The sequence below is a fragment of the Spermophilus citellus genome (genome assembly GCF_964194105.1).
Source record: "Spermophilus citellus genome assembly, chromosome: 11".
Classification (NCBI taxonomy): domain Eukaryota; kingdom Metazoa; phylum Chordata; class Mammalia; order Rodentia; family Sciuridae; genus Spermophilus; species Spermophilus citellus.
Window position 1 is genome coordinate 79,286,432 of NC_138192.1, and position 23,289 is coordinate 79,309,720.

Sequence of the window (23,289 nt, forward strand, 5' to 3'; positions counted from 1 at the left end):
AAGAAGAACAAATAAGGATGCTGTTGATATATTCCAGTACAGAGGAATTAATGTAATAAAACTGAAGGGAGATAGAACTCACAGGGCTTGGTGATCAGTTGGAGGAGTAAAAGAGGAGCTGTAGATGTTAATTCCTAGTTTTCTGTTTTGAGGGTCTGATTTGGAAGTCAGGATATTCACCAGAATGAACAGAGGGGGAAGAGACTGCAAGGGAATCTAAGGAGTTCAGTTTCAGGTAGGTCTACATTGTATTTTCGGCCTTGCTACTGATACATAGTGTGACCCTAAGCAATCCACTTAATCTTTCTGGACTTCAGATTCATCAGTGAAGCAGTCAGTAAAGATATCTAACCTCATAGGTTTATTATTAGAAGTGTATGTGTGGTGGGGGGTATCATCTTTACCAGGTCCAAGTGAGTATCCTATATAAAGCTAAAACCTAGGGGAAACATCCTACTTCATGCTGATCAATACTTAGATCCTGGGTGGCCAGATATAAATAAGTCTCAGGGAAATTAAAAACTACACCACCACCCTACTGCTTCCCAGATATTGAATCTAAGATAATGGTTAGGGCTAGATCACATTGGACTGCTAATCAGAGTCCATTCTTAGGAGTATTCCAACAGAAATTTATTCTTGGTATCAGACCACCAAGAGGAGACCTCTTAGCCAATGTCAAAAAGCTTTTGTGCTTTTTATGTCATATGTCTAGAGGTGATACTAGAAGTCACCCCCTCTCTTTGAACCTCCTTAATCCCTATATGGAACAGAATAGTACAGGAAATAATTTTGGACATCTGGCCTTGACTATTTACATTGGATGTGACATGCTGTTTACCTTTTCTGTGTCAATATACTACCATTGGTAAAACAGAACTAAAAAGATAAGGAAGAATGACATTCTGGGAGATGCTCTAAGAGTGCCTAAAAGTTACTCTTTTCCAGTTATCAGGTTATAAAAAATAAACCATAATATTCCACTGTTAGGTAAGGGTGTGAGGAAACCAACTCTCACAAGTTACTGTTAGAAATATAAACTGATTCATTTTAAAGGAGAACAGTTTGGCAAAATGAGTTGCTAGTGTACATACCCTTTGACTTAGTAATTTCACTTATGGGAATTTTTCTAATAGGTAGAAGCTTGAATAAGTGCTTGTAATAGTGAAAGGTTGAAAACAAGCTAAGTGCCCATCAGTAGGGACTGGCTAAATAAATTGTGGCAGGTGTATAGTAGAACAGGATGAAGTCGTAAAATCAGCCAGGAAGTTCTGTATGTATTTATATGGGATCTTCAAGATACTATAGGGGAAAAAGCATGTGTTATAGAATCTGTTTATCATGTTACATTTGTGTAAAAAACTGTGGGGGAGATGAACTGTTCAGGTGTAAAGTATCTCTGGAAAGATACACATGAAATTAAGACAATTGGTTACTGATGTGAAGGTGAACTAGACAGCTAGGGTCAAGGGTGGGAAAAGGACTTTTTACAGCATACTCCTTTGAATTTTGAACCATATAAATGTGGATTTATTACCTATTTTAAAGACACAAGAACAAATTGTAAATAATTAGTACAAGTATAACTGACTTGGGTATGCCTGTGCATTTTCATATATGTCTTTTATGTACTTGCTCTATTCATTGAAATTAATTTTGGGACACATCTTGTTTTGTCCTTCCAGGTCCCTGATGCTGGTCAAACTCAATAGAAAAGGGGTTCTATTTTACCCTTGCTTGGTGGTGGAGAGGGTAGAGACCCAGGTCTATGTCTGACTTGTCTTGTAGAAGACTCAGGGTAGAAGTACTGAAGTCTAGGGTGGGGGGTTTAGCAAACAAATCCCAAAGGGAGGGCAGTAGGCCTCTCAGTCAGCCCTACTGTGTAGTCTCCCAGAAATGAGGATGATTCCTTTAATACTGTCCTGTTTGCTCAGATTGAGGCCTGCCTCAGAACAGAGGAATGCCTGCCTTACTTCTTCCTCTTTGCAGGATGTAGAAAGGCAATAGATTGTAGAGAGTCAAAACTCCCTTATTTTTGGCAGGATGGCAGTGCCTTCTAACTTCTGAGTAAAGTGACTACCTCTCTAAAATCAAGAGTTTGATGTAGTTTATCTTTAATGTGCCTTTTATCTTTGCCACCTTAGACTGTGAAAGATCAGCCTTTAACCAGAACAAGAATTAATTCTTAGGCCCAAAGACATTTTACCCCTTCTGTATCCCTGGGGCTCAAATGTACCTGCCAGATGAGAGAGATGGAAGAAATGAGGGTTGAGTGAGAAATGAAAGAAAATGAGAGTAGAAGACCACCATTCTCACTCCTTCCCTCTTGCCATTGCTTCAGAACCTCTAATTTTTCTCTGGTGAGACTGAAAGAGACATTTTTTTTTTTACTTCCCCCCCACCACTGGTATTATCAAAGCCAAGCCAGAGACATGGCAAGAAGCAGAAGTGAGCCCAGTCTCTGCAAAGCACTGTTTGGTCAATAAAACTTGGGAAATACCTACAGACTGCAACTTCAGGATAAATTTTCTGAAACCTTAGCCCATTTGGACCAAAGTTTACCCTTGACATTGACCTCTCTCTCTGCCCTGCCATTCTACAGCTTTCTGAATACTTTACAGATATACTCATGCATTAGCTAGCCATGAGTTTTCACTATTCATGGTTCTTCCCACACAAACATCTCCTTTCTCACCATACTGCATCCCTCCAACTCCCAAAGCAGAAAATTGCAAAATGTGGTTCCAAATAACCTTGCTGAATATCCTTCAAGAGGCTTGTTAAAAATAAAGATTCCTGAGTCAGACCTATTGGATTAAAATCTCTGGGAGTGGCCAAGGAATCTGCACTTTTAAACAAGCTTCTGTGGTGATTCCTACCCACTAAAGTGGTTTTAGGAGTCAATAATCCAAGGATATCCTTTAGCCAGTTTCAGTCATGGTAAAGCATACCACTGTGTCCATTCTTTATTTCTGTCCAAGAAACACTCATTGAGTGCTTACTGTATGTCAAACACTAGCTTGACCCTTGAGTCTTTCATCTATAAAGCTCTATAAAGGCACATCACTCTAAAGTGTTTTCCTCAAAGAAGGTTGTGTTATTAATAAACTTCTAATTGGTTTAGAATTCTTGTCCTTAGGACTCCTTTTATCCCCACCTCTATCCTCAGATGTCTGAAAAGTGCTACAGAGACCTGCATCTTAATCTCATTTCCTTTTATCTGTCAGAAGAAAAAAGACCCTCCACCCATATTTACCCCAACAGGCAAAAGACCTTCTATGTTTTGGGGTTGTGGAGCCAAGGGTTTGTGCTCATGACTCCAAGAGGTAGCCCAGTAGTCTTGTGGAAGGGAATTGCCAGGGGCTGGTTAGGAACAACTTTAAACACACATGAGACTAGGTTGCTACCTTCTATCACTTCTGTCTGTAGAAAAGAAGTTTGCTATTAGAATGAGAGAAATGTAGGCATGGAGGGGGGTATGTAATGAGTAAGGTGTGGCTGCTCTGATAAGCAGGATAGGAGAGATTTCAAAGCATTCCTACATCAAACACAACCTGGCAGTCAGGCTCCTCTGCTATCACCTCCCACAGAGAACTCACACCATAGGACCCAGAAGAGAAGTAACCCTTGGGAAATCATGGCTTGAACAAGTATTAAAATTAATAAGACATTTTCCTCATACACTGTGAACATCTAAGACAAACTTTAAAGTTACTCAGAATACCCTATATTCACATTCCTATATACATTTTCCCCAAGAGTATCTCCCAATCTCTTTTGAGAGAATTAAAGATTGTTTCTTCTGGAATATGGGCTGGAGACATAGCTCCATGGTAGAGCACTTGACCAGCATGTGTGAAACCCCAGGTTCAATTCCCAGAACACATACAAAAGAGATTCTTCTGGAGTAGATTTATAGTAGAGGTAAGACCTATATAAAAAATGAATCTTTTGATTCTTTGGTTTGAGAGTATTTCCTCCCACCCCACTTCCTGCCTAATCTTAGTTGGCAAACATGTATTGAATCATGGTATGAGAGGACTAGCATCTGGACTTCTTGAGTAAGTCAAGAACCTATCCAGGAATGGAGATGGCAACTCTGAGCCCTGAGGTGTCAGATATGCCAGGGACTCAGAGATTAAAGAGAGTAGCAAGAATGATAATCAGAATGTAACTGTTTGTATGGGATTATCTGGGAACTGCTGACTGGGTCTGAACAAATATCAACTCTTACTTTAACCCCCGCTCCTGACTCCCCACTCTCACCACAGCTGTGAAAACAAAAAAAGTTTTTTTAAAAAAACTCTTTTAGTACACTTTCTACTCACTAAATCTCCAAAATTGTGCTTCCTTCAGGGAAATAGTGTGGCTAGTTCAAGGTTGAAAGCTATTTTTCAGCATAGGACTCCATTTTTCAATCAAACCCAAGAACTACAGCACTGCAGGAACTCAGATCCCTTAAGTTTTGTGCTCACCCTTGGGTGTCTGTCCATCCTGCACTTAACCTGGAGACCCTTCAACCTCACCAGCATCTACATTTTGGTGTGGCTTTGTTTATTCACAAGTCTACATCTTGGATTGTCATGGCTTCAGTTCTTCAAACTGCTTCAAAATGGAATTTTGGGCAAGGGTAAATCACTCTTTGATGACAAGTGGATCAGTAAAACAATAATAAAACTTCGGTCACCATAACTTAGAGGCTATAATAGATCAAGTACTCAAGGGTACTTGAGTAAGCTAAGAGTAGGCTCTTTAGAGTTCTCATTCATACAAGGTTTTAAGAAACCATCCTCTTTCATTAGTAATGTGTGCAAGTAACCTTTATTTGTTTATTTAACTTAATTTCCCACAGCCCCAAAGAAGAACACATTTTAAAAAATGCTCAAGGAAGTTGGAAAGTTTGTCAATGTAAAGCTTCTCTTTGTAACTCTTCTACTCTTGGTTTCCTGTGCCAATTGCACTTTTATTTCCCGTCTCTCTACACTCAGTAAACAAAACCATATTATCAAGGGAAAGATGTGAGCCCATTAACATTGCAAGCCCTCAGATTTCACTCGCAAGAGACAACGCAGCACTTATCTGATGGAACAGAAGCTTTAATTGCTTCAAGATACAAGCCCATCCAAACCTCTGAGCTCTGACCTGTCCCTGGGAAACCTTTACGCCCTTGAGCCAAGAGCCTCATTGAAAGCCTGAGCAGCACGGTGCATGTGCCAGCCTCCCAAAGAGGTGCACAAGAAGCGGTCCCCCACAAGGGTGATTCTTTATTGTGACGACCTACAAGGAAGAAACTTTATTTTCTGTCCATACCCAAACCTGGCACTACTATATGTGCCCTTATCAGGCTGTCACAAGTTGAAAGGGATGGAGGAAGCTGAAGGGAATGCTGCAACGCAACGTGAAAGGAAATCTTAGTCAAAAAGTGAAGATTTCCTCTGCACCTACAGCTGGAAGTCCCATGAGTCGCACCAAGGCGAAAAAGAGGGAAAACCAAACATCTGCTCCAGGTTTCGGAGAGGGGTAACACCAGTGTCAAGAAAACCGAAAGAGCATGGGACGAGGAAAAGGGGTAGAAAGTAATTTTACCTTCCTTGGGGAAGGGCTGAGAGCAGTCCCACAGGCCGAAAGTCACGCTCCCATTTAACCCCTTCCACACAGCGGCACCTACAATCCACACCCGAGAGTAGAGCCTCCCACAATCCAGAAGAACAAGCTCTCACCCGCTCCAACCCTGGCCCTCTCCAGAGCGGCCAGTCCTGCCTCCCTCCCCCTACCTCGCCCAATACCTGTCTGGGAACAGGCGCCCCGCCCTTCCACAAGCAGCCCCACGGCCTTGCCCGCTCCCCCTGGGGCTGGGGGCGATGGGCGGCGGCCCCTGGCTGGTTGGGCTAAGTTGGATGCAGGGCAGGCGCAGGGAGCCGCGCCTGTCGGAACCCGAGCCGTGCGGAGAAGGCGCCCATTGGCCAGCCAGTGCCACGTGGCCGCCCCGGCTAGTATATTAGGCCACTATTTACCTCTGATTCGCTCGCCGTGATTCGGCGAGGGCAGCTCGGGTAGAAAGAAAAGGCGGAGAGGCGCAGACGGCGGTGGTCCTGCCCGGCGTCTGCTGGGTTCCTCACCCGGATCCTGGCCTGACTCCTCAGGACAGTGTGCTGGAACCATGAACTCCTACTTGGAGTACGTGTCGTGCGGCGGCGGTGGGGTCGGTAGCGACGTGCTCACTTTCGCACCCAAGTTCTGCCGCGCCGACGCCCGACCCGTGGCCCTGCAGCCCGCTTTCCCGTTGAGCAGCGGCGACGGCGCGTTTGTCAGCTGCTTGCCCCTGGCCGCTGCCCGACCCACGCCTTCGCCCCCAGCCGCCCCAGCTCAGCCTCCTGTGCCGTCCCCTACTGCGCCCAGGTACGCGCCGTGCACCTTGGAGGGTGCTTTCGAGCCTGGCACTGCACCTGCCGCTGCGACGGCCGGGTGCGCGGACTACGGCTTTCTGGGGCCCGGGCCCGCCTACGACTTCCCAGGCGCTCTCGGGCGAACGGCCGACGATGGCGGGGCGCACGTCCACTACGCCACCTCGGCGGTGTTCTCCCGTGGAGGCTCCCTTCTCCTCAGCGGACAGGTGGATTACACGCCCTTCAGCGAGCCTGGCCCCTTCCCCGCCTGTCTCAAAGAGCCAGCCGATGGCCACCCTAGGGCCTTCCACTCTGCGTCCCCAGCCCAGGGCGCCTATCCCAAGTCCGTCTCTCCCACCTCTGGCCTCCCGGCCGCCTTCAGCACGTTCGAGTGGATGAAAGTGAAGAGGAACGCCCCTAAGAAAAGTAAGTCGCTGGGCGCTGGGTGGAGGCACTTGGGGCTGGGATAAGAGCCTCCCCCGCGGAACTGCGTTGGGAGTGTTTTTGCGGCGGTGCCTCCCATCGGAAATATGTTCTGATGCCTCTCTAAAACGGGCCAATTTCATTAAGCGTGCCCAGGCTCAGAAAATGTGCCGGGCTTTGAGAATATTAGAGGAAAGAGCTCTTTGTGGAGTATTTCTCCTGGCACAACTGTGTTCATAGAGACCAGGAGGAGTGCACTATGACTTTGAATTCTAACTCTAGCCCCACTGCTAGCCGGAGTCTTTGCATCCTCTGCCCTCCCCGCTAACGCCTTGTCTTTACGTTGCAGGCAAACTCGCTGAGTACGGAGCCGCTAGCCCCTCCAGCGCTGTCCGCACGAATTTCAGCACCAAACAACTGACAGAACTGGAGAAAGAGTTTCATTTCAATAAATACTTAACTCGAGCCCGACGCATCGAGATAGCCAACTGCTTGCAGCTCAATGACACTCAAGTCAAAATCTGGTTTCAGAACCGCAGGATGAAACAGAAGAAAAGGGAACGAGAAGGGCTTCTGGTCACAGCCACCTCTGTGGCCTCCCTCCAACTCCCCCTCTCAAGAACCGGAACAAGCCACACAAAGTCTGGCAGGAGCCCGGGGAGCCCTTCTCAGGCCCAAGAGCCTTCATGAGGTCCAGTCTTGAGTCTGAGGAGTCTTGGCCAGCAGAAGTCATGGGGTGCCCCCACCTCTATATAGACTTAGAGCTCAGTTTGGGATGGAGGCAGATATGGGCAAAAATTAATAGAGATTTCACTTGGGAAAGGAAATACCTTAGTTAGCTTCTGAATTCCAGGCGGTGTGTATACAGATATTTGATGTCTCTTAAGCAACTTGTTTGCATCTTATTTGTATCTTATCAGGGAAAAGATGCCCAGCTGCCAGCCCAGCTCCACTGCTATGTTGCCTAAATTAATCACATGCAAGGTTTGGGTGCAGGGTGGCAGGCCATTCAATTGTTGAGTTCTGTCAACCCTTTGATGTACTCAGAAGTGCATCTTCCTAATGTTTTTCTAGTTTAATTTAAAGGGCAGGCTACATATATTCAGCTTCTTGAATGACCAAAGCCAGTTAGGGTCTCCTTGTTGTAGCTCAGCTGCTTCAATGATGATCTTTACATTTGCACTTCAGTTTTTTTTTCTTTTAAAAAGCAGTTTCTACCTCTCCATGTGCCTGAGTGAAGATACAATCGCTATTTAGTTTGTAGTTAAACAAATCTACACAGTGGGTGAAGATTAGAACCTGAACTACACCTTGACATCATTTATTCAAACTTGAATGTAAATATATACAGTATGTATATTTTTTAAAAAGGTTTGCTTGTGATGAACTTCTATTTGACATTTAATGTCAGCATGTAAAGGGTTTGAACTTTGTTTTGTAATAAAAATTACAGAATCAAGTACTCTGCTTTTCTTTACACCCTTTTCATCCTGATTTTTTCTTTGAAGTCGATTCAATTTCTTCTATTTGTAATTCCTTGATTCTGCTATGGGAATGTTTATGTTGACAACTTTTTAAAATAACCATGCTTACACGTGGAGCACACACAGCAAATTATGGTGAATTATTAATTAAGGGAGAAAACTCTGCCAAATATCCAAGTAAATAAGGAAATACTTTGCTTAAGTACCTTAGTTTTCATGGCAGGCATGTGGACTGCACACTAACTCAAAGGTTAGGTACCCACTATGGGGATGTTGTGAAGCCAGGAAGATACTTCAGGGAGCTCTGTTCCTTTTTCTTCTATCCTCACAGAGGAAGAAGAAAGGAAACCTGAAGACACTTGTCTCTGAGAAAGACAGCTGCACATCAAAAAGTACTTAGTGGCTGAATTCCCATTTCCAAAGTCAAGAATTAGAAAGAAGGCTGGGAGAGGCCAGTAGTTAGCACATTCTACTACTTCCTGTAACCCAGGTTAAGAGAGAGCACAGGGGGTGCCTTTCTATTTTTAAAAAATGAAATATTTTCAATTTTTCGCAAGAGGTACAAACAGAATCTGAAAGTTGACAGGAGGGTATATCAGTAAGCAAACCAAAAAACCCTCTAATCTTATTTTAAGTTGGCCCCACAGTTCTCATCCCTAAAGTCATTGATGACCAGACTTTTGTGTAACATCACAGAAATATGAAGAAGAAGGAGAAAAGAAAGAAAGAAGAAACAACAATGCCAAGATCCAAAAGCAAGTGGATACTTGAGACGATTGTTAGGTCATTTTCACCAGTTTGTATCTTTAAATTCTGAATAGTTAATTCAATAGAAAGGCTTAAAGGCCCAAACAAGGGAGATAAAAACCTCAGCTCTCCTTTTAGCTAGATTTCTAGATTCCAGAGCAGTGCCTCAAATCTAATACTTTAGATGTCTACAGAATAGTGGAGGATGACTTTTCCTATAAAACAGTAACATGATTAGTTGTCTTAGAAGTTTGAAATTATATTTAAATTCTTGTCATCTGCACCCACAATCTAATAGAGTTGAAATAAAATTATCAGCTCTAACAAACTCAGCTGTTTAAATGGAAAGACATCACTTAAAATGTAAGTCTGCCAATATTATTCTTCTGTTCCATTATCTGTCCCTCAGTAACTTCATGCTAATCAGATCTGGTTTAAAACAACAACTCCCCTCTGAGCCCTGCAACTATTTGAAAAGGCTTGTTTAAAGACCTGTGATCTGCTCCTTTCCAGCCACCTCCTGGGCTTCCCCTGCAGTGGTGTTTGACATGGCAATGTTTCCTTTTTGATAAGCATTCAAATGTACACCTAAACAAAAAAAATACCAGCATGCTTGGTCATTTCCTTAATCTACCACCCTTTCTCTGAGAAAATAAAGCTTTTCCTTTTGAAGCCAGTACTAGCACTTACCAGCCCTGATGGATGTCTTCCTTGAGGAAGGTGGCTATTTAGATGTACGTATAATGCTGTTTTGTGAATCAGGCCAATATTAGCTATTTTTTGACCAACCCCAGGGATCCTTAAAAGCTTTCTTAATGCAGATCACTATAAAGCTATATTCAGTATTAAGAAGAGTCCTGGCTGGAGATTGGGAGGAACTAGGTGACCTCTGGAGGTCCCTTTCAGCAGTGAAAATGCTACACAAACAATTCAATGACTTCTACATATTTTATTTTAGGCCTATCATTGGAAGAGAGTTGGGTTGTAGGAAAGCAAACATAGTCTCTAGGATTACATTGATACTGCATTTATGCAAGAAAAGTGGATTTTAGACATTATCAAATTCATCTTGTCACATGGATCCTTTACAGAACATTCCCCTTCCCATTATTCAGAGCTTTGTGTTATTTTGCATAAGATCTCCATGCAGTGTGAGGTTATTATGCAAACTGTTAAGCTGCTAAAACAAACTCATTTCTATTTTACAAGATTTTAAACTAAATATGCTAATTCACTCTCTAGCGATCTGTTACAAGAATGAATACACAGTGGACAGTTTTGGCTGTTATGTAATTAACTATTCAATGTTCCTTTGTCTTCACATAATGACCATGTGTCTACTTTTCTGGATTCAGGATAATTGGGAGTGAGGAAAAAGAAAATGTTTAATAACAAAATTTCCATTACTTGAGTACTAGCAAGTGAAAGCTTTGCTGATGTAAAAACCTAAAGCAATGTCACCTAGATTTCCAAAAGATTAATTATGTGTGATTTATTCTGCCTCCAACTCAAATATGGCGAGAACCAGTACTAGACTAGGTTACATCTGATTATGTCATCTGAAAAAATAAGCAGGCTCAAGAGAGTTGCATTAGCTCTGAAGTTCTTAATTATTCTTATGGCCAAATAAATGCCCTGTATTTGCTGAATATCGAATTTGAAAACCTCAGGATCTAATCAGTTCAGAGAGATGTTGAGTCTGACCACAGACCTCTCAACAAGAAAAATGCCCATTGTTAAAACTTTATTTGTGGTTTTAAAGTAAAACCATGGTGGACATATCTCACAAATAATGATACATCTCCATCTAAGTAGAAATAAAGATTTTCATGGTTTTTACCTCTATCATATTTCCAAGGCATGAAAATGCAAAAAATATGCAAAATAGTCCAATTCAACATGCCATTTGTAATTTGTTTCTTAAGTTATACTTGTTATTCAGAAATATAATTTCAACAGAAACTCTAAATTAAATAACAAGCCAATAGAAAAGAAATCCTTTTTAAAAAATTTTTATTTTTTATTAGTTGCTCAAGACAATACAATGATCTTGACATATCATATATTTGATTCAAATGGGGTATGAATTCTCCTTTTTCCACGTGTACAGATTGCAGGATCACATTGGTTATACAGCCACGTTTATACATACAGCAATACTAGTGTCTGTTGTATTCTGCTGTCCTCCCTATCCCTCCCCTCCCCTTTCCTCTCCTCCCATCACCTCTCTCTACCCAATCTACTGTGACACAGAAAAGAAATCCTTAATATTGATATAAAAGAAAGTTTTATTACTTAGCTTCAAAGAATTTAGCATTACCTCTTCTACATTTGATAATTTAATTGATATAACTTGGAAAGGAAGGTGTTATGATTTGGATCTGAAGTGTTCCCCAAAGGTCAAGTGTGAAAGGGTTGGTCATCAGCCTAAGGCACTATTGGGAAGTGGTATAACCTTTAGGTGGGACTTAGTTGGAAGAAATAAGTCATTGTGGGAGTGCCTTTGAAGAGTATATTAGGACACCTGCCCCTTTCTCTCTTTCTTTCTGTTTGCCACAAGGTGAGAAGCTTTGCTCCACCACATGTTCTCCACCATGATGTTCTGCCTCATCAAAAACAAAACAAAACAAAAAAACAAAACAAACAAACAAACAAAAAAACAGTGCCAAGTGACCATGGACTGAAACTTCTAAAATTGTGAGCCTTCCTCATTTATTTATCTTAGGTGTTTTGTCATAGTGAGGAAAAGCTAATACAGAGGGCCAAACAGTGATAATTTGGATTTGTAACAGATACTTTTGAGGCATTTCCAGAGAGCACACTAGACCATTTAGCATATCACATTTTCAGAGGTTTTGCAAAGCTTAATCTTACATAATTTGGGAGACCTCTTTAATAAAACAAATACAAAATCATGTATACAATTTACCAAAGCATCTCTGAGGACCTGGAACAGTCCAGGTTAATGAAGTTTATGGAAGGGGATATTGCTCATATACCTTAATGGTAGAGGGCTTTCCCAGCATGCTCAAGGCCCTGAGAGGCATGGTGTCCCACACCTGTAATCCCAGACACTTGGGAATCTGAGGCAGGAGGATTGTGGGAATGTGAGGCCAGCCTTAGCATCCACGTCTCAAAAAAAAAAAAAAAAAAAAAAAAGGTGAATTTCAACTTTCCTTGGGTTCATGGTAATCCATCTTTCTTAGCTCCTTCTCTGAAACAGTTGCTTTATCCCTACTGCCCAGTCATTGCCTATAAATTGATAACAATAATTGCTTTTCTCCAACATTATGGAGCCAGAGCCATTGTTTGCTTTCTTCAAATGCATCACATAGTAGATAATGGGGACAAGGGCAAGTTGATGCCCTGTTGCACTCTCAAAGCATTTCAACACCACTATGCTCTTCTGGGCTACTGTCTGAGAATGGGAGTTCCACCTCATCCTGGAGGTCCCCATAGGTACAAACAGAATAAAAAGATTTAGATGGAGACAACATAGCCAGACTGTTAGCTTCTGAGTGTTTCCTAGAAGCATGAAATCACTGAGGCTGAGGTAAAGGACTTCAAGCAAAGAATATGACTCACCCTGTTATGTTTTCTAATTAATAGGAAAAATAAATTCTCTGGTCTCAGAGAATTTAGAATTCCTCCACAGTCCTTTATTCTGATGGTTATTACTGAAAAGATTACTTAATAATACTCTGTAAGATGAACATCCACAAGAAGCTGTTATTAAGGTACTATCCATGGATTTAGAAATTAATCTATCTGGCTATACAGTGTGTATGTGAACAAGGTCATGTTGACCTGTTGACCTGATGAATGAAAAGTTACCTATGGTGATAATCTCCCCACAACCAAAGTTACCACTGCTCTTCAAAAGATAAACAGAGTCTAGTAAGAGACCTTTTAAATGGATATAAGTACTCCACACCTGGATTTTCAAACTTCTTGCCTTTAATTTCATATTTTAAAGTTGAAAACTTTCAAGATAGATGACTCTGAATTCTTCCTCTTTCTTTAAAATATATGACTTTTGACTGGGGATGTAGCTCAGTGATAGTGCAGCTACCTAGCATATGCAAGACCATGGGTTCAATACACATACACACAGACATACACACTCCAAAGTGGATGCTCTGTGCCTTTGGAAAAAAAAAAAAAGAGATGCGAATAATCAGATTTCTCCTTCTTTTCATTAGTCATTAAGTCCTACTTTTTCTTCAAAATGTCTTACACCAGTTTTCTTTCTCCATTGGCTCCAGCTTTATCATCTCTCAGTCAGGAATGCAACTGATGGCCTTACTTGTCTCCTTGCCTCCAGTTTTCTTGCCTCTATTCTTTTTCCAAATCAATCCATTTGAAAGCCGTGCCTTCATTTTTGTTCAATTCAACCTTTCAGTAGCTCCTGGATGCCAGGACAAGAAACTCACTGAATGCAATCATCTTTTCCCTGTTAATCTTACATCATTGCCTGACAAACAATTTTCACCACTCTTATTGGGGTCTGTTCATTCTCTTCCTGCAGAAACTTGGGCCTTTCTGGTTTTGAACATTTTCTAATATATTCTTGTCTCTCATTATTACTCCCACCTTTTCCCTGTGTATCCAAAGTCATCCTTTATTTTACTTATTTATTTTGTTTTTTCATTTTGTGATATTGGAAATTGAACCCAGAGCCTTTTACATAATAGGGAAGGGCACTACCATTGGAGCTTCATCCCTAGGCCAAATTCATTCTTTATTACTTGGCTCTAATTCCATCACCTCTGTAAAACCTTTTTGTACCATCCAAATTTAAAGTGAACTCTTCTGTGTAACATTTTGTAGTATTTGTTATTTGTATTACTTGTTCAGCACTCAGAATCTCCTGCCACATTATGAGATCTGTTGCCCTCTTTCCTTCTCCCTTCACCTCTTACTAACTGTATTTCTATGCATATACAATTGATCGCTTGTAGTAGACATCATACATAATAATGTACCTACACTATTTGTTGAATGTTGAACCTGATTTTAGATCAAGGCTTACTGTCCTATAATGGTATCTTCTAAGGGTACAGAAAACTATAAGTACTTATTTGTTAACTCTTCTTTATATTTCATCATTTAAATAAACGATTCTTGACTACACTATAAAGTACAAGTAGGAGGCTAGGAAGCCAAAAGAGGGATAATTGTAGATTTTCCTCCTTGTACTTATGGCACATTCTTTTGATTGAATATATTGCAAACCAACAAAGAATATAAATGTTATCTAAAATGATCACTTTTATCCTTACAGAGTATAATTAACAATGCACTTTGGTTGTTGTTAGCAGCTTTTCATATATTGCATTTGTTACTTGCTACAGTGGCTGGAGTACCTCATGGGAACAGAACTTTTAGAAGACGTTAAACAAATGAGGTCAAGTGTAAGGTTTTGTCTTCTCCTTTTTCTTCTCTCAGTACAGGGGATTGAACCCAAGGTCTGGCACATGATAGGCAAAGTGCTCTGTCATTGAGCTACATCTTTGTCCCCATTGTGAGGTTGTTTAATAGAGGTCTGGAGACAAGTAAATGTAGTGGTTACGAGAGTAAACCTTGGAAACAGACAGGCTTGGGTACAAATCCTGGAAGAAAATAACTCAGTGTCATTCAGCTGTACTTCTTCTCTAAAAATGGGGACAATAGCACCTCTACTTCATTGGTCTATGAGGATGAACAGAGACAATACTTATGGATGGCTTAAGACAGGATGGGTGATAAACCTTGCAATAGACATCTAGCATGGAAAGACAAGGAATCAGAGAGAGAAATATATATCAACAAATATTTACTGAGTTCCCAAGTGCCATGAATAGGCCACTAACAACTGGATTAAAGTGATTTTGAGAAAGAAACAAGAATTTTAGGATATGAATCTGGAGAGAATAAAGTCTAGGGTTATTGATGACGCTGGCAAAATATTTGTAGTACATGGTAACAGAAGAAAGTGAAATGGCAGTTAATGGATACTTACCATAGTTCAGATAAGTGTTCCTCAAAAGGCCCATGTATTAGTGGCTTGGTTGGCAACCTATGGCCCTATATGAATGAAGGTAGTGGATCCTTCAGAAGGTAGGGCTTATCAAAAGGAAATAAGATCATTGGGGGTGTTCCTTTGAAGGGGATTTTGGAACCCTGGTTTCTTCCTTCTCTCAATCTCATGTTCTGACCATGAGGTATGCAGCTTTGCTTAACTACTTGTTCCTTGCTATGATGTACTGCCTCACCACAACCCCAAAGAAATGGGACCAACCCACCAGGGACTGAAATTTCTAAAACTGTAACCCAAAACAAACTTTCCTCTTTCTAAGTTAATTGCCTCAGGTATTTTGTTACAGTGATAGAAAGCTAATATAATATTTCATGAATGCAATGGGTGAACACTCACTGAATTAAGAGTCTAAGACCTTAGAAGAAGCTTGGGAGAAATAAAGGATGAAAGGGATGTTATACCATTAAACACTGCTTCTAGTATACTGGGTCATTTCAGGCAATGAGAAAAGATAAATCCATCACACCTCTGTTCAATTTTCTTTCATGCAAAAGGACATGTGAATTTACATATGTGGTATTTTGGGGGTCAGGTGTCATAAAATAAAATGCAGTGATGATTTACATCAGTTTCCAACATTGTAGCACTCCCCAGGGTTGAATTTATCATTCTTAAGAATACAGACTATGTTTGCTGTAGTCTGTAGACATCAAAGTTAAATCGGGAACAGTCCATCACATTTTCAACTCTGTTTCCACAGGAAAAAGAAATTCTTTCTTCTACACACTGTGACAGGAGAGAAGTATGAATTTTCTGAACTATGTACAAAACCACAATTATTTCCATTTCAGGTTTATGAAAGATTTCCCTTAAACTGAAATAAATAAAAGCTTGATACAAAAAGAACACTTCAAAGTCTAATTAATGGCCAAAGATCAGTTCTAGTGTTAGCACTTAGTTGACTGTTTGAGAGATTACTCTATTCATAGACAAATGCTGATACTTCCTCTTACATTTGAAACCTGAGACATGTTTCAAACGATGAAGTGTGTTGGTTTATTTAAATATGGGACAGGAAAAGAAACTATGAGCTTGTGAAACTAGTAGAAAAGATAGATTCAATGTAAATAAATAAAATGAACTTCAAAGGATAAATTAAAATTATAATATTTCTCATTCAGACAAGGATAGTATATTGTTTGTCTCTATAAACCTTAAATTGAGGCTAGGGAAGAGGGTACATACTTGTAAACTCAGCTACTTGGGAAACTGGGAAGAGAGGATCACAAGTTTGAGGCCAGCTTCTCAGGGCAACTTGCAAAACAATGTCTCAAAATGAAAATAAAAAATAAAAAAGGGTTGAGGTGGTAGCTCAGTGGTAGAGTGCCACTGGGTTCAATCAGGGAAAAATCTTAAACTGAGTTTAAAAAGCAATTCAAACTTCCTGGGATTAATTTGCCAAGAAGTCCAATTTGTTCTTCTATTATTGACTGTAAATAAAAGCATATATGCAACCAGAATAATAATTTTTCTTAGCAGCATATGGTTCTTTTGCACACTTCAAAAACAACTGTGTTAGTATCTCTGAAGATGCTTCAGAATTTGTTACATAGGGAAGTTATCTGAGAATTATAAAAGTCCACTTTTTTGGAAGATTTGTAACTTTTGGCTTGGTTTTTGATTTGAAAAATTTACATATTTTCTAAAAAGATATTATAGGATTATAAAAACTGGTTTCATATAATTTCAAACGATAGCAACTTATATATTTCTTCACATCAATGAGCTTCATGAATAAAAATGATAAAGGATACTATTTTATACCTGTCTCTAACACAATGACGAATATAGCTCCAGGTTATTTGTAAATAAAGAATAAAGGTTTCAGACTTTCCAATTCTGCCCCTTTCAATTTTAGTTACCAAAAAAAAAAATTATCCTTTGAAACACAGGACAAATAAAGTTAGCTTCCTTGACTACGATTATATAGTGTGAGAGACACTTTTATAAAAATTAAAAAAGGAATCATTATCTGTTAGTTTCACCTGGTTCTCTCGTTGAATTTCAGTAGATGCAAGTTTAATATTTTAATTTAAAAGCAGCATACAATCTGTGTACCTACTTTTATAAAAATTATTTCTGTGTACAAAGTTAACTGTGTTCATCTATCACTCCTCACATCTGAGTGTCTCCATAGAGATATCAAGAAAGATATTCACCTAATGTTAATGACGGTTATTTCTACACAGGAGGATTCTGTTGATATTTTTCTTTGTGGTGTCTTTCTGTATTGCTCAAAAATTTTAAAATAGTGCATCATTAAATGTAGAGGTAATAAAGTCATTACTTTCAAATATAAAAAAGGAGAAAAATGCATTTGGTAGCCACAGCCCTTGCATTTATTTTTGCCAATGGAAAGCCTCAGAGGAATTAGATAATGCATCTCATGTGCCAATTCTTGAATAATTAAATAAAAATGTCTGTAACATACATGGGTGTACACATGAGTCAAATAAATGATAGATAAGGTCTATCATTAATTTCTTCAACAGGGAATTCAGCATTTGGGTGTCACATATGTTCCATTTTCATCCTACCAGTTGGAAACAAGTTCTGAATTGTGCTTATAAAGGCAGAATTCATGATTAGCAAAGGAATCAGAAAAGTACACCTTTAGCTTCATTCAAATGGAGAAGCCATTTCCATATTTCTTTGAGATATGGAAAATTATGCTTCAAATGATCATTTTTCCATATTTACAATGGAAAACTAAAGAAATGCCTGTGCATGCTAGGCAAGCCATTCGCCACTGAGCTATACCCCAGTCTTAAGAAATAAAACCTTTAATGTTAAAAGCAAGTTTATAAAAATATAGGTAACCCTTTATCAGAATATATATATATTTGATACTAAGAATTGAATCTATGTATGCTTTACCACTGAGCCATATCACCACTCCTTTTTTATTATTCATTTTGAGACAGGGTCTCTCTAAGTTGCTTAGGGCCTCACTAATTTGCCAAGGCTGACCTCAAACTTGTGAGCCTCCTGCCTCAGTTGCTGGGATTATAGGTGTACACCACCACGCCTGGAAGAAAACTATTCATAATAAGCTTTGCTTTTTTTTTTCTTCTGGAAAATAATATAAAAATATTCTTTTATTTCCATTGTGCAAGGCCTGGGATAGAGCTCAGTTGATTGATTGACTTGCATGCCCAAGGTCCTGGGTTCTAATCCCCAGCAACAGCAAAAAAAAAAAAAAATATATATATATATATATGTATATGTATGTATGTGTGTGTATATATATATATCTCAATTTCGTTTCCATTGTGCAAAGACCCATAAAGTTCAACAGTGGTCTGTGAGTTAAGCCTCACAGAAGCTAGTAAGAATTGGTTAATGGTGATGAGAAAATCCTGGTTCTTTCACTGGTTTTATTTTGAAGTTGACTTATTTCATTATCAGCTTAATAATGCTCAGTAAATCTGAGGAGATTAAAAAATATGTGTTTTTCTAACTGTATTAAATATCTTCATTTGGGCCAAAATGATTAAAATTTTGTGGAGCATCTACTCCATGGCTGCACTCTTTTAGCTTGTACAGTATTTATTCTTCCCAACGGCCGTTCACTTTTTCAGTTTGACAAAGAATAACTGACTCTCTTGCCAGTTGTACAGCTCTGAGGCAGTGTCGGCATTAAATTTAGAGGGTTGCTGGCTCTGGCTGTGGAGTTTCCTCCAAACCTAGTCCCCTTAGAAATAACAAAACTTAATTAGTTTTTTCTATTTGTTTATTTATTGGTGCTGAGAATGGAACCCAGGGCCTTGCACAGGCTAAGCACATACTCTTCCACTGAGCTACACTCCCAGCACCTTTTTTCCTGCTTAAACTAGCTTTAGTGGGTTTCGTATTTGTACTCAGAACCCAGTGTACTGCACTGCCCTCAAGGAACTTATAAAAGCAGTAGTAAGGAAGATTGGACAAGTCCAAAAATAACATTAAGTGCTTTATGGGAGCTTCACATGCTTAAGACTCTGTCTACCCAGCACAAAATGGAGTGGCAGTCTGGCCAGCCTCCAGTTGCTTTAACAAATTTGGCAGCCCTTGAATACATAGGGCTTCAGTCGATCATAAGGATCTCTGGAGAAGGGAATTCCACTAGTGCCACTGGGAGCTTACCGCTGGTTGCTTCTGAGACTGGAGAAGTGGAGTCTATGTTTTTTCCTTCCATCATTTTTGTTTCTCAAGAACCTTCTCAGATCAAAGTGGGAATTTTGGACTAAGTGATGATAAAGATCCCAGTACCAGTTGTTTCTGGCTTTGTTTCATGGTTGATTAATATTAATTTCATTTTCAAACCCTTCCGTGTTCTACATTACATTTTGTACACATCTTTGTTCTGGAATGAGTGCTGTTTATTGTAGTTTTCTGCATCCATGTCTATCTCTTCCAAGGAAAAAGCTGTAACATATTAATTGTTCTAACTGAATTCTCTACCATATTTCTTTTTGCTGTGTTTAGTACGATGTTGATTTTTATAATCATAATTACTGAACAGATTGTTTTCTTAAAGAATTTTCTTTGGGCCCCACTCTGGTCCTGCTAGAAGGTACTGCAACCCATGCTTGGGTTAAAATGATGAAGTGTGAAAGTCTATCTCTGTCTCTTCTTTGTCTGAGGTTTATTCTGCTGCTGTTCTCTATAGACCTATCCATACTTTCTGGCCAGTGGTGGATTGAGTTCTGAGCACTAACCAGCCATGCTCTATCTTAACCTGGTTGTGGCAAGTGGCAGCTTATGATTGTTTTTAAAACTGTATGGGCGCATTTAATTCATTCTTCTCTGGTCATGCTATATTTCACAATCAAAGGAAGTGAAATAATGTACATGTTTAAAGTATGTTCATCCCTACATATACTGGATTTACTTTTGAATGAAAGATGACGTTTTACTATGTTTTAAGCTTCTTCTAGAGGCAAGAGAGAGGCACTGAGAGTGTTAAACACCAGGATGACATAGAAAGCAACATTGTAAGATGGATTAGAGGGGAAGAGGTGAGAGTCAGCAAGGCCATTTAGGGATTAATTTCAATAGCCTTGATGAGAGATGATGAGGGCTTGAGACAATGAATACAGAAAAACATAAAACAGGCACTTTGGAGGAGAAATGGGAGGGAGTTGGTGACTGAGGAGTAAGAGGATAAGACAAGATTCAGACTTCAACCTTCACAAATGATTGAAATTTTTTTTTTATCATAGGAAAATATCCATAAAATAAAATGTGTTATTTTTGCCATTTTAACTACACTTTAGTGGCATTGAATATGTTCACATATTCAATATGTTCACATTGTTGTGCAACATCACGACTGTCCAATGGTAGCACCTTTTTATTATCCCAAATTGAAATCCAGTACCACTAGGTGATATCTCCCATTACCTTCTCCTTCCAATTTCTGATAACCACCACTCTATGAATTTGACTACATTAGGTACTTCACATCAGTGGAATAATTTACCTATTATTTTGTGTTTAGCTTTTTTCACTTAGCATAATATTTTCAAGACAAAAATTATTGTGTTGTGCCTTCTACAAATTGCTTAAAATAAATCTATATTTTTCAAGATGACACCAAATTAGTACATACTTAAATAAAAATAGGATTTTTCTGTAATTTCTAATTGCAAACTATGGATAATTGAAGTTAAATTTTTCTTTTGTGTCCAGAGTGTGCATGGTGTGAGTTTGTGTGTGTATGTGTGTATCTCTGTGTGTGTGTGTGTGTGTGTGTGTGTGTGTGTGTGTGTATGGAGAGAGAGAGAGACTCTCAGCCCACTTGTTGGGTATTCTTACACTGTAAAAGTTGCCTCTCAACACCCATAAATATTGTATTTTCAGGTCTTCCTTAAATTCCCCCTAGATTGACATGTGTTTATCAAGTCTCCTATTTTCTTTGAACTCTGTTCTCTGATAACAGGTCAAAGATGGTGACAAGGGGTTGTTGTGCATTTCTCAGAGACACAGGAGGCTGAGACAGGAAGATTGCAAATTCAAGGTCAGCCTGGGCAACTTAGTGAGACCCTCAACAACTTAGCAAAACCCTATCTCAAAATAAAATTTAAAAACAGGCTGGGGATGTAACTTTTTAGCCAGGGATTAAAAACAAAATAGACCACAAATGCGTTCTGGCGTCAAGGTAGAAACAGAAACTTCAGGAAAACAGCAGGTTGATGAAGGAAGAGTTGAGGCATGTATGGCCAGTGCAGACTTGGGTTCTACCAAACCTCCTCTTTACCTAGATTGGCTATGAGCACTGTGGGGTGGCTAAATGGTCCATCATACCTTGCTAAAGGTGAATGGTGCTTATGTGGCAATAGGCAAGGAGAGAGACAAAGTAGAGCTTCTTGTCCAGAATCCTAACTGTTTGGGTTGAAAAGAGATTTTCTAGTTTACTCAGGGAGCATGAGTTTGGAAGCCAGAGGGTCAGGGTTTAAATTATTGTGTGATCTTGGGAAGGTAATTTTTAAATTTTTTCGTGGAACCGTGGATTTAATCCAGGGGTACTTTATCACTGAGCTACATCCTCAGTCTATTTTTAAATTTTATTTTGAGATAGGGTTTTGCTAAATTGTTGAAGGTCTCAATCTGTTGCCCAGGCTGACCTTGAATTTGTAATCCTCCTGTCTCAGCCTCCTATGTCTCTGGGATTGCAGGTGTGCTCCACGACATCTGGCTTGGACAGGTCATTTAACTTCTGTGCTTTGGTTTCCACAGGGGAAAAGGACAAAATGGTATCTATCTTACTGGGTTGTTGTAATTATTAAATAAAACAAGATTTAAAAACTTGTTTAAGGATAGTTTTTAGAATATAGTATACACTTAATATATGTAAATCATCCTTCATTTTAGTCTTTTTGTTTTTGATATTGGGGGTTAAACCTGGGGTGCTTTACCACTGAACTACATCCAGAACTTTTAATTTTCTTATTTTGAGATAGGGTCTTCATAAGTTGATGAAGGTCTTGATAAGTTGAATTTGCATTCCTCTTACCTCGGCCTCCTGAGTTTCTGGGATTATAGGCACATGCTACCATGCCTGGCTCATTTTAGTCTTGAAAAAAAAATGAGACCAAGAGACATTTTACTGCTGGCTCAGTGTAAAGCCAAGACTGGAGATGCCAGAACTTAAATGTGCTTTTTATTCCTCTGGGTTTCTTACAACCAGAAGGAGGGGAGAACACCAGGTTATAATCAAGAATCTCTCTGCCAGAGTCTGAGGGGAAAAAGAAAAATGTCACCTGATCCGAAAGTTCTGCATTTTATTTCCCCACAGTAGGAAGAAGGGTGAATTTTATGAGAAGGCAGAACTAGAGGAATGGCTGTGGTGGGGAGGGGAGGGGGAGGGTGGAGAGTAGGGAGGGACAGACTGCCAGGGGGATATCTTCACCTACATCCATACTTTGGTATTCCATTATTTTTGGTTTTGTTTGTTTTAGTAAGAAAACTTGGTTAAAGTATAAATGTCCCTTTAGAGAGGGGTTATATATTTACTTCCTGTATTATTTATCTATTGCCATGTAACAAATCACCCCAAAACAATGGTTTAAAACAACAATTATTTGTTACATCTAAGAGTTTTTAATTTTTTTTTTTTAGTAAGAGATGGACATAATACCTTTATTTATCTATGTGGTGCTGAGAATTGAACCCAGTGCTTCACATGTTCTAGGTGAGTGCTCTACCACTGTGCTCTAACACAAACTGACATCTCACAGTTTTTGTGGGTAAAAAAATTCTGGAATGGCTTGGCTGGCTGGTTCTGGCTCAGGATCTTGCAATAAGTTACAGTCATATCAGCTGTGATGCAACTTGTGATGCAGCTGAGCTGACACCTTGACTGCATCTGGAGGAGTCACTTCCAAGGTGGTTCATTCACAAGTCTGGCAGGTCAGCTCTCTCCAGTTCTCTGACCTCTTTATGGGACTGCTTGAGTATACTTATAACATGGCTACTGGTTTTCTCCAAAATGAGCAATCCAAGAAACTAATGTAGAAGCTGCCATACTTTTCTGACCTAATGACTGAACTGGCAAAATCTGATTCAGTGTAGGAAGAGTCTAGACAATGCATGGTCTAGAAGACCAGAGTCTAGACTAGACAAGGATCTCGACAAGAATGTGAAGACTAGGAATAGAGGATCATTGGTGGCCATGTTGGAGGCTGGCTAC

General features: G+C 39.7%; 1 protein-coding gene across 1 annotated transcript; it reads left to right on the top strand.

The window, feature by feature from the left end:
- Positions 1-6,027: 6,027 nt before the first annotated feature.
- Positions 6,028-7,510, top strand: HOXD1 (homeobox D1). Its single transcript, XM_081262019.1, has 2 exons — positions 6,028-6,812; positions 7,159-7,510. The coding sequence occupies exons 1-2, from the start codon at positions 6,161-6,163 to the stop codon at positions 7,497-7,499; spliced, it is 993 nt and encodes a 330-aa protein (XP_081118145.1). The 5' UTR covers positions 6,028-6,160; the 3' UTR covers positions 7,500-7,510.
- Positions 7,511-23,289: the final 15,779 nt, after the last annotated feature.

Bases quoted from the DNA above. Each gene is read 5' to 3' on its own strand.
- HOXD1 (XM_081262019.1), top strand. From the start codon at position 6,161: ATGAACTCCTACTTGGAGTACGTGTCGTGCGGCGGCGGTGGGGTCGGT. The intron at 6,813-7,158 runs GTAAGTCGCTGG...TTTACGTTGCAG, and splicing joins GAGGAACGCCCCTAAGAAAA to GCAAACTCGCTGAGTACGGA.